This window comes from Anneissia japonica, unplaced genomic scaffold (genome assembly GCF_011630105.1).
Source record: "Anneissia japonica isolate Jap-2015-1 unplaced genomic scaffold, ASM1163010v1 scaffold3709_len703521_cov189, whole genome shotgun sequence".
Lineage (NCBI taxonomy): Eukaryota > Metazoa > Echinodermata > Crinoidea > Comatulida > Comatulidae > Anneissia > Anneissia japonica.
Window position 1 is genome coordinate 442,670 of NW_022694779.1, and position 19,986 is coordinate 462,655.

Consider the following 19,986-nt stretch of genomic DNA (forward strand, 5'->3'; position numbering starts at 1 on the left):
TGTGTGGGGAATGGGGAGAGGGAACTAAATCTTTATCATGATTAAGCCTGACCTTTAAACTGGAAACCTGTTGAGGTTTGTGAGTCCCCCAAAACACATTGATATGGTTTGAAATTCAATTTTTGGTTTTGCCAGCTGTTAAAGCAAGAGTCAACTTAAGGTCTGTCCACACTATCAAATTTTCTTTGACAAAAAACTGTTGTATGCCCATATATAGTCATGATGTGCCTATATATGGTCATGATGTGCCTATATATGGTCATGATGTGATGTCATCATGACCATAATTTAAGCATGTCACATGTTTTTTTCAGATAAAATTTGATAGTCTGGACAGCGCTTTAAATGAATTTCCCTGATAGGTAGTATGCTACAATATTACCAGTAAACTGGTACTGGTAATGGATATTTATATTGCACCTTCTTTTGCATTTACTGTATGAAGTGCAAGCCAAGCCTCAATTATTTAGGAAAACAGTGGCAGGCATGAAATTGGTCATCATTCAGGAACCCCATGCATCAGTCTCACAAACAAAGACCAACAAGTGTTATAGACAATAAACCAATCTATATTGTCAATAATATTAAGGTAATATTTTCTTTGCAGTGCCAACAAAAGATTCCTCTGCCAACGACAGAAAACATGAGCAGGATGCTTCCAAGAGAAAATGAACTACTGGATTCAGGATGGAAAGAAGAGACTGTAGATGGATTAGAAGAGCCTTTAATGACAGACTTTGGCAAAGATTTCTCATTGAGTGCCTTGACATCTGCTTCGGGTGATTGGGCGAACACTTCTTCCTGTTCTCGAGAGAGACTCATTGACGAATCAAGAAATGTCGCTCCAAGCGATTATCGTGTGCGAAATGTCCAGGAAAATTTAAAATTAGATTTGAAGTCTTCATTTGATAATTCTTCTCCGTCAAATAGGAAAGAGAGAAGTCCAAAAAGAGAAAAGAAATCGCCAAGAGCTTCAAAACGTAGCAGTAGCAAAGGATCAGTATCTCCAAAACGGGAGTCTTACAAGAATAAAAATTACTCGGAGAATAAGGCAGAATTTGAATCGCCTTCTTCGCCACTATCAATGGATTTTCCGTCCGTTACAGATTCTCTGCTTCCTAAACAAGGATTAACATACCATCAGGACAAACCAACATGGACAGAAGAACCAAAAACGAGGGTTATTACCCAGCAACCGACAAGCTGGAATGAGAATCCAATGTTTATAGGGAATGCACTGACAAACGGTATCAAGGCAGAAGTGAGCAAACCTGCTGAAAGTGCTGCTGAACAAGCACCTGAAATTGATATTGACCAATTCACCTTTGACACTTCACCTTCAAAAGATAAACCTCTTAAGTTCACAGATTTTATGGGAGATGAAACAGAGGTTAGTTGATCTTTCATTCAAGTATTAATTCTAATTATTTTGTGAAACAAATTGGGTATCCAATTGAAAGGTTGGGAGTTCAAGTCTTAAAGTGGTTCCACCCACCCTGGAATATTAAAGTGGTTCCACCCACCCTGGAATATTAAAGTGGTTCCATCCACCCTGGAATATTAAAGTGGTTGGTCGTTAAACTGCTATAATTTAAAGCCCCATTCCCGGCAAAATTTCACTAAAAACAGATTATTTTTTTTTAGAAAAGGTGCATATATGCATTACTCCAATTATTATAAATCATGGAAAAATATTGGCATACATTTTAGTTTTAGGCAAAAGAATTAAAAAAAAATGAAAAATACAGACTATTTCTCAAGAATATTACCATTTTCTCTACGAATTCTTCGTTACTAGGCAAATTCGGAGGTTGTAGAACGCATCCGCTGGAATACTCTCGCTTTTATGTATACTTTGTACGGTCAATAAAGTGCGCCCTCTCTAATGGATTAGTTTTTGTACTTCGTATCTCGCACAATGTGGTCGTTCGAGTAGGCCTGAGATATGTTTGTCTAAGTGTCAAAATCTCGGTCAGGATAAGTTTTTTAACAAATTTGAAATGATACCTATGAAATATTATATTTCACAAGTACTAGCAACGGAAATATGTCGGCCGTTTTTATGTGTGATAAAAGAACCTAAATCGAGGTAAGGCTAGGCCTAACCTAGCAGTGTTGGATAGACTAATGTTTTCGGCGCCTACAATATTTCTTCTTACGACCTATCGCAAAATCAAACATGAAAAATTCATCCGCATTTATTTTTTGTGTGGAACACAAAATCAAATTTCAGTCTTATTTTACATTTTTTGCATGCTTAGGAATGTCAAAATTTAGTTAAACTAACAATTCCGTATTATATTTATAAATCTTTATAACATTATACAAAAATTAGATTTTTCTTAACAACTGAAATTTTGCCGGGAATGAGGCTTTAAGTGGAAGGTGCAAATGCTAATGAGATAGGTGCAACATTACTGAACATTTCTTCAGGTAGCTAATGAACCTTTTTTCGAGTGTCAACTAACCAATCAGAATGGGATCAGAAACACATGCACATCCCACAAAAATGTGTTTATGTAGTTACGCTGACATTTAATGGGAACTTCTTAGCAACAAAATCTAAGGGGTGGGGCTTAGTGTAAATGTCCATTATGTGTTACTCTGGCATTTGGATAATAACATGAAGTGCATTATACTCGATATAATACCAACATATTAAAATATTTTACTGGTAATGTTTTATGACACAATAAATCATCAAACTAATAAAAATTGACATTTGATTTATCTCGACATTGCTGTTTTATTTCTTCTCAATTTTTTCTCTTCAGGAAAAGCCAGCAGCGGGTGGATTCTCTGGTGCTGAGGGTGATGGTGCTGCATACAATTTCCTTCTGGATTGGTAGAGCAACAATTACAAGACTATATACGTTTTCTTTTTTTGTCAAGGTACTCTATGAGTGGATGCTTGTGTACCTTACAAGTGATTATGTAAAGTTGGTAAAAGCCACTTCTGGGAGCTTTCTCAAGACGTCTAATAATATTTTGCTGCATATCATGGTACACATAACCAGCTGACTTTGGGAGACAATAATACAGTAGTAAAAGCACTCATCAAAGTGTCAATAATGGGTTAGTATTCAGGAAATGCTTGCTTATTCATGTGAGTGCAGGAATCGTGCCGATTACAGAAACCTCCCTCAACTTGTAGGAGACCCCTGCTAATATATTTATTTGCTTCAATTTATACTTCAATGATCATTTGTATGTAAAATATCTACATCATTATAATTGGTTAATATGCTGTGCTATATAATTTAGAGCAAATTATTCTGTATAAGTCAGTGGTGACGTCATCAGTTTCATTTTCACTAAATTTTTTGCGTCTCGTATGCAAAAAGCTCAAAACTGTAGTGATTTTAGTACAATTTCATCGTGATGAAGGAATATTTCGTTGCTTGGCGAAGCTATGAACGCACACAGCAAACCTAACAAATCTCACTCTACGGCGCTGGTTAACTTGAATGAAGTCTAGACCGTCCTAGACAAGGCCTAGAAAGGCATAATGGTTATGAGATAACAAGGTGATTGACTTATAAAAGAACTGAAAAAATAAGGCAACACTGAAATAATTCATAATAATGTTTACAATACAATTTAATCTATTAAACAAGTGTCTACCAGGAGGTTAGGCCTACCTTATAATAACCCTTAGTAAATAAACCACAATCAATTTATTCATCTTCTTTGTATCGCGAAGATCTGCGAAGTGTCAGTGGTCATGCTACTACCAAATCATTCTAATATGCGCAGCCACGGCAAACAGCAGTTTAATTTACAAATATAAAGGGCCATATAAAAGGTAATGGACGTCACAACTGACTTATAAAGCAATTATAGTCAAGTAATTTTGTACACAGTAGGAAATACAAGCCTTAGAAGCCATTATTTCCTTTATTTCTCCTTCAGTTTCTATTTCCTACTGTGTACTCAAAACCTGACTATACTGTAATTGCTTATTATATACAAAGAAATATGTAATTTTAGTAAACAGTTATTGGATTGATAAACAAAAGTTTCAGAACTTGACTCATATATTCTCCTTTTTTATATTTTATTTAACCAAATTATTACTAGTGTATTATCATTATTATTTAATTAAAATTCTGTTCATTTGTATTACATACAATATACTCTTCATTTAATCAGGTAAATATTTATATTTTATTAGTATTATAAGCTTAATTTTAAACATGATTTTTGGGGTCCCTAGTTGGGAGGACCCACTTCTAAGGGATTGATTTAATGAGCTTTCCTAATACATCTCATTGTGTATTGCTGCATGTGTGGTACCCATGGTGAGGGTACTGCAGGGGGACAATTGATAAGCAGTAATAAAAACATGAAAGCATAAAGAATTTGCAAGAGATGGGTTAGTTTCCTGGAGAATTTTGCTTGCTTGCAGAAGTGCGGGAATTACATTTCATTTATTTAGTATTATGTTTAAAATTTATGTGCAATTTAAGTTGCTGATTACATTGTAACAGCATTAGATAATAACTGGCAACCTTTTGAAATCTTGGAATTATATTTATTATTGCTAAAAGGAACTATTGAATAAGAATGTGTAAAAAAATCCATCTGGTTCCTAATTAACTATTTAAATAAATGAAATGATTGTGATAAAATAACAATAATGACAATGAACCATATTAATTTATTGTGTTTCATATTCATGTGAACTTTAGGATACAATACAGTACTGTATTTGGATTATTATAGTAGTACATAGAATGTATGTTACACCCTCTATAGTCAGCTATTGTGATTATTACATTAGATTATCTAGGTTGACCTAAGCACAGGTCATATCTAGGTACTGTATATGGTCACGCATCATATCTGGGTACTGGTACGTGATGGTCTTTGGGTTCAGTCATATTGACTTCATCATATATTCAGGATGAGTATTAGTGAATCTAGGACAATAAAGCTTAATCTAATTTAATCCATACATGAAAGGTATTGTGTTCTAAAGTGACCAAAAGATAAAAATCTCAAATCAAGCTAAAATAAGAAAGGTTTATATTGCCCAAACTGTACTGATCCAATAATATATTAAAAATCTAGGTGTTTTTTTTTTCTCTCTTTTTGCTGCAGAAATAGCATAAAAATAACATAAAAAAAGTATTTTGATTTTCATAAATTATTTTGTTCAATTAATAATGAATGAAAATTTACCAATGGAAATGCATGGTGTGAATGATTTCTAGCAACGAATCAAGAAATATGTCTAGGCCAATAATAAAAGCACAGACCCTGTGTAAAAAAAAGGAAAATTACAACCAACTGACCCAGATGTCCAATACTGTCATTGTACTAGGTAATTTTTTAGTGTAAGCAGTGTCCTGAATATTAATGTCATGGTCATTTAAAATTATTGTGACATTTTGTTGAAGCATTGGTGGAGTTTAAGGTTACAGTCTTTTATTCAGATTAGGCTGAAAACAAAATCATGAGAATTGATTGGAGTAAGCATATAAGCCATCTTTGTTAATTTTACTTTTAAATATTTATATACAAGTTCAACTAATCTTGAATTTAAGTCAAGTTGCATTCTGTAAGAACTGTGTCAAACACTTGAAGAATATGTGTTTAAAAAATATCCAAATGTATTAAGTTGAAAATGTAAAATTGCAGCTTGCCAGCCTGTTTTATGTTCTGTAATTTTATGTACACTGTATTTATTAATGATATTTTATCCATTCATAAATAGTTATATGTTATGTTTTGATTTTAAATTAAATTTTGATTTTTAAATTATATTAATTGGTATTATGAAACAGATTATAAAAAATATGTTTAAAAAAAATAATTTCCTTTTTGTTGATTACATTTAATGAGGTAAACTGTAAACTAATTTCATAATTTAAGTATTAATTATTTAATATTCTTTTTCTGCACCTATCTAAACTAAGTACCTGTATAAACGCTAATCTACTAAGAATAATTATGCGTGGAGGTATTTAGATTTGTTATGTACGTACATGATATCGCATCTCATCATGTGTACATAACAAGATCCCCAAGCAAAAGCCATTGATATTCTTCACCACTGTACAACACTGTATTGCAGTAACTAACAATATCCATGCTGTATATAATGGGTGAAACTGCAGCATACCCTCAATGAAATATTATTTAAGGCACGTTATTTTATTTAGAGCTGCAGCATACCCTGAAAATAAAAATTGAATCGGCCATCCTATTCAGGCACGATGTTTTCTTGAGTGCTGCCTGAATACGTAGGGCAATTCCGTTATTTCGCTGAGGGTTGCTGCAGTTTATGCTCGAGGGTAAAAAATTGAATTTCTTTTATCCTGACCTTGTCCTCTGACCTTTTCTTCCAAAAATTATTCTTTGATTATTATGTAGCATTCCACTAAATTTTATGATTCATTCATTCATTAGTTTTTGCATAATCTTGCTAACAGAGAGCAGTGAATACATAACCTCCTTGACGGAGGTAAATATGGGTCGTACTCTTATTACTTGTAGCATAGCATGATGGCTGTAGCATGACAATCAATCTTAGTTTACTATAGGACCTGTATGGGTAGCAACTAAGTTTGGTTTGAGAGCACTTTTCTTTTAAAATTACTCTTTATTTACCTCAGAATATTTGCAATAGGTGCATCAGGTGTGCTTTTGGCTTTTATCAAAAATGTCTGCATAAATTAATTGCTGTTGAATCAACTCTGTGCCAATCATTTTAGTTAGTAGGTATTAGATCATTCAAAAGGACCAATCAGAATTAAGAATATATGTATGCCATTGGTTGAATGTAAATAAAGTATATGCAAATTATATCCAGAATGATGCAAAAACTGTGTCTATGTATTATGGTAAAGTACTGTAATATTTTTGTGTTTATGTAGAGCTGTCAACAATTTTCAAAATAAAGCCTGTGTTCTATGTCTCGGTGCCCTATTGATGACAGCTTTTGGTGATGCTGAGTGGTCGATGGAAACAGGGAGCCTTCCCAATTGCATTGTGGACAGGAAAATGTTTTTTGATATGTTGTAGAACTGATTTTTCTAAGACACAAAAAGAATATTTGATGAAAAATACGGATTTATTAATATACAGTATTTAAAAACTGGAAGAAAAATGCTGAAAAAGGGATGGTTGTGCCCCTTTATCCCTCAGTTTTTTAATATTCAAAAATCTGTATCTCATTGACCGCTTCTGAGTATTTCATCAAAAAATATGCTCTTCGTGTCTTAGAAAAAACCAGTTCTACAGTACAACATATCAAACAAAATTTCTCCTCTGGAGTCTGGCCTTAAACAATAAAACAGGTTCAGCCTCACAAACAAGGGAAAACAAGCTTGAAATTGGAAACAGCTGGCCAAACCAACCTCAGAACAGAATTTTATCCAACTCATTATTTTGTTTCAACAAAAATTCTGTGTCAACTGAAATAAATCTGAACTTGACCTAATTCAAGAAGACCAAGGATCTTTTATTGTCCAGTGATTATGAGTCACCTGAAGTCTGTATAAACATGGAGGTACAATAAAGCACAATGTGTGCACTAAACTATTTAATTTCAGACAAAAAAACAACCTCAATGACAAAAGTACATATTTCTGAATTTTATTCATTAATCTTGTACTGTACAAGCATGTAGGACATTCTAATTACAATTTCTTAAGTTTATTCAACTAACTACAGTACATCTATTGACTTAAAAAGCTGAAACTTATCTAGAATTCAATTTATATTTTGAGATTGGAAGACAAAATTATAAACTGTTGGAAAACTTAGGTGATTGTAAGAAAATTTAAATAAAAAATCATGGAAAAGTGTTTGTATAAACCATCTGTTTCTTAATATCACTCAAGTACAATGGCCTTATTTTAGCTTCAGGCAGAAAAAATTAGTTCAAATCTCAAAGGACATAAACTTACATACTACAGTCACCTTTTTATTCTTTCACATCTACCTTTGACCTATCAATGACAATAGCCTCATTCAAGTTTCTTTGACAACAATTTTCTGAGTGCATTCTAAGTAAAAGGATTGAAATTTGAGCCTTACTGGTATATGAAGTATTGATCATAAATAACTGACTTAACTAGCAAGATATTTACAGTGTACCTGTGCGATTACAAAGCAATGATAAAATGATGTAGCAGTACTGAAAATGACCGAATAAGTGCCTCTCTTGAATAACTGCCGTATCAGACATGATTTTTTTTACTAAGCGCCGCTCTTGAATACGTGGTGCTGCATTTATTAGAGGTATGAAAAAAAATTATCTGTACAAATGTAATGGGTGAATAGGAAAACTTGCCACAGTACTCCCAATACAGCATTTTAAGTCTGCTACATAAAGCAGCTCATTTAGGAGAGCTCACCCAAGAAAATATTTCACCACTCAGCTATCGTAATAAAAATAAAGGAAACCTTTACTTTTTCTGAAATTTCACTTCGTGGCGGTGGGTGCGCTAATTGTCCAAACATAAAATGTTATTTTTATTGGAAATCATCAATACCAGATAGCACCCATCACTTTCCCATTTCACACCTGACCCCCAATCATCCCCATGTTGATATTCCTGGACACTGATACAAGCATTGAGGGGCAGATCCATGATTTTTTAAATGAGGAAGCACTAGTTTCTAAGAATAGTGCAAATTGAGGGGTGCTAATATGGCAATGCGGCCATAGGAAGGTAAAGTTGATTGGGCAGGATCATCTCGATAAAATTATTCTTAGTATATGCCTGGAAATGTCTGTTTACCCTGTAGTTTATTCTGTTTTACAAAATATATTCTAACATTTTTAATTTGTATTCCATATTTTGTTACGAAAATTTAAAATAGCAGTGGCAAAACAGAGGGCACATGTCCCCCGAGCCCCACCCCAAAAAAAAAAAGAATCCGCCCCTGGCATTTAGCCTGAAACTGTCATTATCAGATCTTCAGCCTTAATTTTATGTAATAAATGTTTCTATTAAAACATAATATTGTCCATTAATTTAGGATGATTAATTTAGCCCTAAACTGAAAATAGGAATACTTTGTTTAATAAGAAACATCATCACAGCTTTTTACAGTAACACTTAATTAAATTTTTTTTTTTGCTTAAATATAAAGTTCACCTTCAAAAATTATTCCAATTTGAGGATTAATAATTCAGATAGCACAACATCATTTGCCTTCCAAAAGGCATAAAATTTATCTTCTGAAAAAGATTAAAAACAGACATAATGCAGCTCATTTAGGAGAGCTCACCCAAGAAAATATTTCACTACTCAGGTATCGTAATAAAAATAAAGGAAACCTTTATTTTTTTCTGAAATTTCACTTTTTCGTGGTGGCGCGTGCGCTAATTGGCCAAACATAAAATGTTATTTTTATTGGAAATCATCAATACCAGATAGCACCCATCACTTTCCCATTTCACGCCTGACCCCCCCAATCATCCCCATGTTGATATTCCTGGACACTGATACAAGCATTCAGGGGCAGATCCATGATTTTTTAAATAAGGAAGCACTAGTTTCTAAGAATAGTGCAAATTGAGGGGTGCTAACATGGCAATGCGGCCATAGGAAGGTAAAGTTGATTGGGCAGGATCATCTCGATAAAATTATTCTTAGTATATGCCTGGAAATGTCTGTTTACCCTGTAGTTTATTCTGTTTTACAAAATATATTCTAACATTTTTAATTTGTATTCCATATTTTGTTACGAAAATTTAAAATAGCAGTGGCAAAACAGAGGGCACATGTCCCCCGAGCCCCACCCCAAAAAAAAAAAGAATCCGCCCCTGGCATTTAGCCTGAAACTGTCATTATCAGATCTTCAGCCTTAATTTTATGTAATAAATGTTTCTATTAAAACATAATATTGTCCATTAATTTAGGATGATTAATTTAGCCCTAAACTGAAAATAGGAATACTTTGTTTAATAAGAAACATCATCACAGCTTTTTACAGTAACACTTAATTAAATTTTTTTTTTTTGCTTAAATATAAAGTTCACCTTCAAAAATTATTCCAATTTGAGGATTAATAATTCAGATAGCACAACATCATTTGCCTTCCAAAAGGCATAAAATTTATCTTCTGAAAAAGATTAAAAACAGATAGAACTTGTAAATTTCATTTGTGCACATCTACGGCAGTAGTATTTCATACATTAATCTGTTTAAGAAAAGTTACATTTCGCTTAAAGTAATTGACATCAATATACAATTCTTAATCTATATTTACAAATATATATAAACAATTCTTAATCTATTTCAATTCAATATGGGCAGTGGCGTATCTAGAAGTCTTGAAATGGGGGGGGGGCTGATGTGGGGCGTGGGGCTCGATGATCAGTTGAGGGGCACTTATTCGCAAAATATGGTGATTATAGGTGATTTTTAACTACTTGACAGTGATTTTTTGGGGGGGGGGGCGAGTATCCCATAGATACGCCACTGAATATGGGATACATCCTCCAATCTAAAACAAATACTTATCATCACAGGACTCAGATAAACGTACTAAAATGTCCCTTGACATTCCCTCAACAATCTCTCAAAAATTAATTGAAGATAATTGTTGGGAAGGGGTTGGGGGAAATAGCTTATTACTGCAAAACAAGCAGGTATAGACCTTTTTAACGAAATTTAAAATGAAAAATTTCCAATAACCTGGCAACTACCACAGGAGGACTTTTAAGAGGCCTACGCACTTCGCCCTACGCAGTTACCAGTGTGCGCGCAGCGCTCTAATGGATAGTAGCTAGCTGCTCAGGCTCCAGACTAGGCCGCTGGAAGTCCCCCAGTGAGTTGCTAGACGTTGGCGGTGCTGTTTTCAAAATAAACCAGAGAAAATGGTCTATTGGTAGAAAACTCTTTGTACCACTGGTAATTACTAGCGAAGAAATTAATTTGGTTTAAATATACCGAAATATAGAAATCTGGAGATTTTTTATGTGATTACCTAATTTCCTTTCTCTTAAACAGGTTTATGGTGTTATAAAGGATGCTTGTATCAGACATTGGATATATGCCCAAGTCAGTATATTGTACATGCAATGCACCAATTCAAGATTTTGGGACATAAACAGGCACGATAAATTTTCAATAATATTCTGAGACATTGATATACAACATTATATAATTCGAAATGATTATACAAATATTTATACCATTAGCATACAATGGTTACTATTTGAGTTATACATAAATCAATGATTAAATTATGCACTTCTAGGTACATTGATGACATAATAACTACCAGCATAGATATGTGAATACTTTAGCAGTAGTAGTAAACAAAAGAATCAAGATGGTACATTGCCAATTATCCTCCAAATCTCATTAGCATAATGCTAATTTAAGTAATAATACACAAATCAGTCAGTTAAACAAAATGATATTTTGCTTTATATTTTCGATTTAAGAAATAGTCTGTTACTAATCTAGGAAAAAAAAAACTCAAATTTAAGCAAAAGATTGAATTGCTTTTAAAGAAGGTTATCAACTTCCAATTAAACATATTAAAAAAATTTAGTATTTGTTGGTTTACATACACCTTTAAAATCCAAACATTCTGCAGTTTTGTGGGTTTATAAAAAGAATATTGGAATGGCAGTATCATTGTTTGGTTCCTTCGTTGGTTTCGTTTTTTCTTTCCTTGGTTTGCCTCAAATTTATTTTTATTCATAAACATTTTTTACACAACCATTTTTTTGTTTTCTTCTCTTGCTTTAATTTTTATTTGAAAAATATGTAGTGACAACTAAATTTTAAAAGGAAGACATTAAAATATTGCAAATAAATAAAATATAACAAGTCTTTTATTAAATCATTTGTGTTATTTCTAAGATGTGTGGTGTTTTTTATCAATTTATGTCCTTTTGGTTCAATTATCAAGGAATTGCAGTTCAAGAAATTTATCTAGTTCTTTTTTAAGAAAATTCGAGAAGACATCTATTCGTTTCAAAGCCAAATTGGATTATAATTTTCTATGCAAATAAAATATAACTGAATAATGTTTATTCAGTTTAAAGTATGTTTATTTTTGGAATTATGTTTGTTTTTTCATATCATTCTTAAGAGGTTTTCTTTAAAAAATTGAATATCATGTCTTTTATATTAACACAGAATATACCTTTGAGATAGAATACAAAAAATTGTACAATTTGTAAAAATTACCAACAACATAATGATACATATGGAATTTGCTCCTGATCCACAAATCAAATAGTCCATTTAAATATTGATTATTGTTTTTTCATTCTATAACTACAGGGGTCCTAGTCCCATTGAAGTAATGTGAGTCTCACAGAAATTGGGACAGCCTCCAACACTCCCACAAGCAAGCAAGGATCTCCCTTAAATTCATAATACTTGCATACATGTTTTAACTACTTTATTATCAATTGTCTTACGGAAATCAGTAATGATGGTTATCTCACACCATGCGAAGCAAAATAAACTTAAAGCTGTTAAGAAAGTTCATTTAATATCCTTAAAGGAATTCCTTCCAACGTGGGACCCTTGAAACTATATCATTGATATCGTTGAGTGATTTACAGAATAACTCAAATTTTACAATCTTCCCTTTGAGGTAATTTGAATTTTAAAAACATAAAGAAATAAATTATCAATTAATTAATTCATCTAAATGTAAGGAAATATGTTATGCAGTGCATATTTAGCTGTTACAATGCTTATTCGTTTTATAAAGCATTTTTTTGTGATGTGAGGACGCCCTCTAACACTAATCTTCAGAAAAGAAAAGATAGTTATAGCTGGTATAATAATTGAATTAGTTATTATTTTTAATATTTATTAGTCAAGGACTTACAAATGATGAATACCTACTTAATCTTTTGTTTACATTGAATTATTTGCTTTTTTTTCAAAACACATTCTTTTATCAAAACATGCTGATTATAACTCAACTCAATATAAAATTCATAAAAGTATATAAAACAATACATACTTATATAATGTTATATTTTTGACAACTAATAATCTTGTTTGTAAATAATATACTGCCATGGTCAGTAAAAAATTATATAATTCCAAATAAGGCGCATAAGGATACACTTTATATACATACTTTTTAAAAGATTATATGAAGATGGTGATAGGGAAAATTGCATTATTTGTGGTTCACTAAGAAAGATGAGAAAATAACCCTACACAATCATTACTGAAGGATTTTATTACATAAAAAAGTAAAAAAAAACAGACCAGAGGGAGAGGATTTGGGTTAATCCAGGGTTTGGCCAATTGCCTCACCCTCCATTCCCATTTTTGTCAGAAATTATATTTATGTCTATGAACATTTTTCCATGGTGATATATTTATGGGCCTAAAAAAACTGTACCTTTTTTTGGACAACTCAACATATTTATACTGTGTTACGTTTGATTTATCACAGACCCTTTTTATGTGATAGAGTTTGAATGGGGTTATTCATTTTGAATAACAGTTACCATGGCAAAACAGTTAGAACATCATGTCACATGGCACTGAGAATGTAAGAGGGCTACGCTGGTAACTAGATGATAGGAACTCACTCAGGTTCACCTTCTTCAACTGACCCTGAAAAAAATATATATAGCAATTAATTAAATAATTTGGGCTATCAAAAACAATGAAAATAATTTAAAATATTAAGAAAAAATACTGGCTTCTATAATCAAATATAAGTAAGAAATAAGTTAAGATATGAAGCAGGAGTAAAAAGAAAATTTAAAAAAAAAAGAGGAAGGAACTTGAACTAGCCCACTGAACTGTGAAGTACTTTTTTTAGCGAAACCACCCCCCCCCCCACTCTTCCCTTTGCATTAAAACCAAAATGAAGATGAAAATCTACTATTTTCATGCTATAATGCTTATGCAGGGATTTCACTGTCACTGTGGCATGTCCCCTCCACACTCCAACCCCTACAAAGTTACATTAATAACAAGTATAGTTAATGATAATAATATGAGATAAAAAAAAAAAAATCTGTAGAATGAAGCCAAACAATTTACAAGTCAGGAAGGAAGCCAAGCTATAGGTTTAACACACATCACTAGATTTGGAATGATCAACTTTCTTAAATTGCCATACATTGCTACATACATTGTACAGGAGAAAGCCCCCATAGGACACCCCTATTAAAGGTCACCCCTATTAAGGAAGACACTTTTCAGCCATGAAATGAAGAAAAGCATATTTTTTAACACTAAGAGCCAACATTCATTAACCACAATCAATTTATTCACCTTCTTCGTATCGCGAAGATCTGTGCGAATAGTGTCAGTGAGCGTACTACCATAGAGAAAAAAACTAAAATCATGCTAATATGCGCACGTACAGTAAATCAAGATAGAAAAGGTGATGGACAACTGACTTATAAAGCAATTATAGTCAAGAAATTTTGTACACTATAGGAAATAGAAGCCTTAGAAGATATCCATTCAAAAATTGCCATTAGCCTTATACGACTTAAGGTCAGGCAATTTTTCAGCAAAAAATGGCTCCTTCCGGCTTATATTTCCTATAGTGTACTCGAAACCTGAATATAATTGCTTATCATATTAGTAAATTTATACACTTTGTACAGTAGTAAACTTTTTTTCTATGCTCATACTGTTTCACTTTGGGAATTACACACACCTGCAAGGTTTGCTTCCTCAATTATCAGGTTTCATGAAAAATCTTAACACATTTCAAGGTCGGTTTTACTTTTCAATGTTGAATATTTGTGTAACTGTACTTGATTTCATAAATTGTCAGTAGTTGTTAGGCAAAGCACTGTTCAGTTGGCGTTTATTCGAGGGAGGCATATTTATTTTGGTGTAAAATGGATACGTATATATACTCAAATAAACACACTTTAATTGCACTGTAAATGTGGAACAATAACACATCATTACTGGTTCGAAAAAAATGCAATTCTACTGGAATAGAACATTATAATAGAGTGTGTTGAAGAAGATGTTGCTTCCATTAGATTTGTCTACAGTAATTTATGGTGGAGGCATTTATTCAAGGGAGGCGTTTATTCCAAATGAGGCTCTGGATGGAGAATTTATTTGAAGGGGGGGGGGGCATGTTTACTTGAATAATAATAAGCAGGGTATTTATTTGAATAAATACGGTAAATATAATGATTAGGAGAAGAAAAACGTCATCTCAGGCACAGAGAACAAGTTAACTCAATCATAGTCCTATATATAAGATAATAATAATGAGAGAGTTTTAGGTTTGTTTATTATGGGTACAAGGGTTAAACAGGCTTTGAACTTTACCTTACTTATAAACATTAATCTTATCTGCAGCGCTCCAGAGGCACATTTCACCCCAATAAAAACGAACTAGAAGCTATTGTAAAATGTACAGGATCTTATAAGTAATCATTAAATTTATCAGGAAAAGTGGAATATTGTATAACAAACAATTTAAATGTAGGTCTACTGCAGGTGATAAAACATAAGTTATAGTATTACAGTATTGTTTTGATATTAATGTTGATATTGAAAAGTGTAAATTATTGTGCTTATTAAGCTAATGATTAACCCGGAAAAAAGAACTGGAGAAAAAAAACAAAAAAAACGGTACAGTACTAGGGATAGTGTAAATTTTTGCTTCGATTCTTTGGAGCCATTCACAATAATCAACATCTTTATGAATGTAGAGTGTGCTTGGGAGAAGGGTCCAGATACATTTGTACACAAATATATGAAAATGTTGGTTGAAATTAACATCAAAGAATGTTTAGCCCTTAGGTTTCCAGCAGTACATACTAAAATAGAGTTCCAAAATCAACATTATTTGAACTACACTTTCAGAAAAAGTATAAAAAAAAAATAGAATTCTCTTTATACACTTTTGAAAATGTTGATAATAAATAGCCCCTTACTATTATGTCCTTTAATTTACTTTTTACCCTGACAAACTGCACTGAATTATCTGTTTACACTAACAAACACTGCCTTAAAGAATAAACAAATACATTGAATATGTTTGTTTGTATTTTGATAATGTAGGGTCCTAGATGGGCTCAGGTATCTGCTAAAGAACTCGCAGTCAATGTTTACCTTTTGTTTAGTGGCTCTTAATTTTCAATCAGTAATAAATCAAGATACCTGTTTTAAAGCCACTATCAATGCTGGTCCAGAAATTGAAAAAACCTGAGTTGAGGATTCGTTGTCCAGAATTTAAGGAAGGGCTTGGTAAAGGGGTAAGTGACCCAGAAATTGAGAGCTGGGGTTGATGGAAATGGTGAGTGAAGGATTTGAGGAGGGTAAATCATACAGACAATGAATGGAGGAATTGGTGGATGTTGTGATTGATTATGGATAAATAAATAGTGAGTGGATGACTGTCCAGAAATTGAGGGAAGCATTTGGTAGAAGAGGGCAAATTGATATAGAAATATTGGAGGTTTGGTAAAGGGGGTCTGTAATCCAGAAATTATGAGAAATATTTGGAGCAGGGTATAAGTGATCCATAAAATGTTGTGAAGCTTGGTGGAGAATGCAAGCAATCAAAAATTTGGACGGATGGTAAAGGGATATGTAGGTTGAGGAATAAGTGGAGGAAATGAATGATCACAGAAAATGGGTGGAAGGGTTGTTGAAGTAAGTGTTAGTTTGTCTCATAACATACAGTAGTAGCTCAGTTGGTAAGCCAACCAATCAGAAATCTCTACTTTAAATCCAAGAAGGGCAAATATATTTTCCCTGGAACTTTTTCCCATACAACCCAATGTGCACCCTCGGAATTCTTGGCACCTTGTGTCACCATTGGAAAAAAAATCACCACTGGACTACTCTGTTCACACTAGCAAATTTCATGTGACAATATGTGTTATGCCAATATTTTGGTGCAGTATAACATCATCACGCCCATATATGGGCACATCACACAAATTTGTCACTTAAAATCCTATAGTGTAGGTAGGGCTTAAAAGTAAGTATAAAGATCATCTTGAAGAAAAATTTGAAGAAATACCATTTTTTGCTTGTGTTTTTCATGCTTGAAATTTCGAAACGGACACGCAGACTTGGCTTCAACGTACTTCCTATAGCTACACGACCTTGGCGGTGGATCAACTGTGTCTGGTGAAAATCTGACATGGTTGCATTTGGATTGGCAGACTGCCTCTTGTAAATCATCCCCTCCTGATATTGTCGCACTCCGACGGCGATGCTTGTGCATGAGACAGGAGTGCAGACCCTCTGGTGGCGTCATTGGCCACCTCGGCTCATGTAGAACCGAGGCCGAACATGCTCCGGAGCTTTTGAATGGTATTTCTAATGGATCTGATGTGGATTCATTTTTCTCCTCAACTTTTTCTGTTGAACTGTCATCCTCTTCATTGGATATCTCTTTTTCATCATTAGCTACTTTTTCATCCTCTTTATCCTCTGTATTCATGTCATCGTAATCTTCCTGATGATGCTTTGAGCGGAAAAAACTTGGCATTTTTAACGACAACTTTGATTTTGTTTTCTTCTTTACTGGGTTTCCATTGCCATCCTTTTGTGTTACCAATTCCAAGTCTGAAAAAGACATGGTTTTAGACTACCATACAAACAAAGATCTGAAAGTCAAAATAACAAAACAAATTTAGTATTTCATATTTTTAAAAGATCAGCATACACAAAGAAACCAGGCTCAAATTTTAGAAAGGAAAAAAATGAACAAGTGCATATGGCAAGAAACAATTTAGGACTGGGTAGAAGCCCTACTACTATGGGACTACTACAGTACTAGGCCATATATAAAATAGTACACCCTATTTCAATTTATATTTACACACACTGAGACAATCTGTTCTTGTCTTTCCACAGGGCCAAGTTCAAAAAGACTAAAAACCCCAAAAGATCTACAGTGACACTAAGCAGAAAAATGAAAATCACAACCTTACCTAGTTTAGATGGTTCACTTAACTTAGTGCACAACCGCCTTAGCAAAGAAAAGTGTACTTACTGTACGTGACAACAACCACGAAAACGGGCCTACACAACCAGACCACAAAAAAACAACATTCGCGCACTACTACCTAGTTCTCTCCAGCCTACTCAGTTATTAATTACGAAATTTAGTAGGCAGGAAATGTCTCACTACTCACCAATCTAACACTATCAGCACGAAAATATCTTTTTATTTCGGAGCAACTATACCCGAAACTCTCGTCGCATGAATATGATAGCTCTACTAGCAGAAATTACATCAAAATATTGTACTACGGTTCTACACGCTTTCTTCTGGCCTTGTTGTTTACAATTTGGTCAGAGAAAGGGGAGGGACCTGGGAAATAGGTTAATGTATGCATGCAGCGCACACTTCACAAAGGTCAAATCACACGAGGGCGCAATCATATCTAAATTAAGAGCAAAATGGCAGCGCCCAGGTGTATTGAAAACCTTGAAAAAATGAAGAAAGAATGTGTAAAAGTAGATGGCTATCACACAAATTCTAGCATTGAACAGGTAATTTAACTACAACAATATTTTGACAGTAATGTGCATCGGAGAGTCACCCAAACAAATGTCGGCGCTAAGCTAACAATAGGCCTCTAATCATAAGTAGGCCTAGGCCTAGGCCTACTACAGGCTAGGGCCCTACCCTAGGCCTAGGCCTAGCTAGCTAGGTAGGCTGTCTAGCCTAGGCCTAGGTAGAGTAGTAGTAGTAGTTGTAGGAGGCTAGACTAGAGTGGTATAGTAGTACTAGGCCTAGAGTAGTAGGAGAGGTACCTAGGAGCTAGAGTCTCAGTAGGCCCAGCATTATCGATGCCTAGGCTAGGCATCGATAATGTAGGCCTACTGTTACTGTAGCCTGTCGCAGCCTACCTAGACCTTGGCCAGTCGGTGTCCGAGATGGATCGGTACTATTATGTGTTATAAAATTGGTAGGGCTATGAATGTTTGTTTGTTTGTAGTGCCAGGCGGCAGGGACTCACCTGATCACATCAACATCTAGGACGTCCAATCAAGGGACCCCCGGGTCTAGGTGACGTCACATGCTCTACCTATCTAATAGAATAGGCTGGCACCAAGATGAGTCAAGAGAGTTGAAGCCCAGATACCAAACTGAAAGGGCGTACAATAATACAAACGAGCATAGGAAAGACTGAAATGTCAAGAAGACAAGGTAAGTAACCTGTGTCCCAGTCTGTTGTTGTATGTAATGCCTGGAGAGTAGATGTTATACGTGTATGTATGTATGTAGATAGGTGTAGAGAGACCTCTATAACTTTACGTGCTTAGGCCCTAGGTAGGTAGAATTGTTAAGCATTTTCACAGAGGATTTTATTATCAATATGTTTTGATTTATCTTTCAAATTTCTCTTTCACAGGAGAAAGTCGAAGCAAAAATTTGTGAAATTTTTGAAAAATTTGCTACAAGTTCAACAAAAATGTAAGAATGCTTGTGTAATTGCCAAAATACAATTTATTTTCTGTGTAAAAGCTACCCATTACTTACTGGTCAAAAATTTCATCTGGATTCACTATGTTATAGTAGGTAAAAGACAGTTCTTGTAAATAAACTAATTAACAGCTAACTTCAACAGCTAATGATATCTGGCCGTCAGCCAGATGAAATGTACTGCCTGTAAAGGTAACCAAAAACTGATTTATTTACATAGAAGTGTCTTTTACTGTAAAGTATTTTATTTGCGTTGGGATACATCAAAAACTAACTCAAGTTTTCACGGAAAATCGATAACAAATGTGCAGAATCGTTAAAATACTGCGAAATACATTGGTTATATAATGATGTGGGTCAAGAACTACCTGGTAACTTCCTACAAAATTTGCTCTGAAATCAGTCCTTATTTTCAGAAATGTGCGGACAAATTTCTATGTCTAAACTTTTGAGTGGGTAATACATTCCCAGTGCAGGCCTTATTTTACAGTCTGTAAATGTGTGTGTTTTTTTATATGTTTGTACAGTATTATTTTTTACTTTAATAATCTGATCATATTTTATTAGGTGCCATAGCAAAATTTGCTAATTCAC

The 19,986-nt window shown here is 33.7% G+C and overlaps 3 protein-coding genes across 3 annotated transcripts in view; 2 read left to right on the forward strand and 1 right to left on the reverse strand.

Moving 5' to 3' along the window:
* The first annotated feature begins 607 nt into the window (after window positions 1–607).
* Window positions 608–5,739, forward strand: LOC117101298. The gene is made up of 2 exons (XM_033241261.1): window positions 608–1,390; window positions 2,775–5,739. The coding sequence occupies exons 1-2, from the start codon at window positions 644–646 to the stop codon at window positions 2,847–2,849; spliced, it is 822 nt and encodes a 273-aa protein (XP_033097152.1). The 5' UTR covers window positions 608–643; the 3' UTR covers window positions 2,850–5,739.
* Window positions 5,740–13,423: 7,684 nt separating this feature from the next.
* On the reverse strand, window positions 13,424–18,251 carry LOC117101300. Its single transcript, XM_033241263.1, has 3 exons — window positions 18,095–18,251; window positions 16,972–17,563; window positions 13,424–13,568 (listed from the first exon to the last, which is right to left on the reverse strand). Exons 2-3 carry the CDS (start codon window positions 17,533–17,535, stop codon window positions 13,473–13,475), a joined length of 660 nt encoding a protein of 219 aa, XP_033097154.1. The 5' UTR covers window positions 17,536–17,563; window positions 18,095–18,251; the 3' UTR covers window positions 13,424–13,472.
* Window positions 18,252–18,310: 59 nt separating this feature from the next.
* The window catches only part of LOC117101299 (protein farnesyltransferase subunit beta-like), an 18,676-nt gene continuing 17,000 nt past the window's right edge, over window positions 18,311–19,986 (forward strand). The window contains exon 1 of the mRNA XM_033241262.1: window positions 18,311–18,455. Within this exon, the coding sequence (XP_033097153.1) occupies window positions 18,363–18,455 (93 nt within the window). The 5' untranslated portion in view covers window positions 18,311–18,362. The remainder of the gene's footprint in view (window positions 18,456–19,986) is intronic.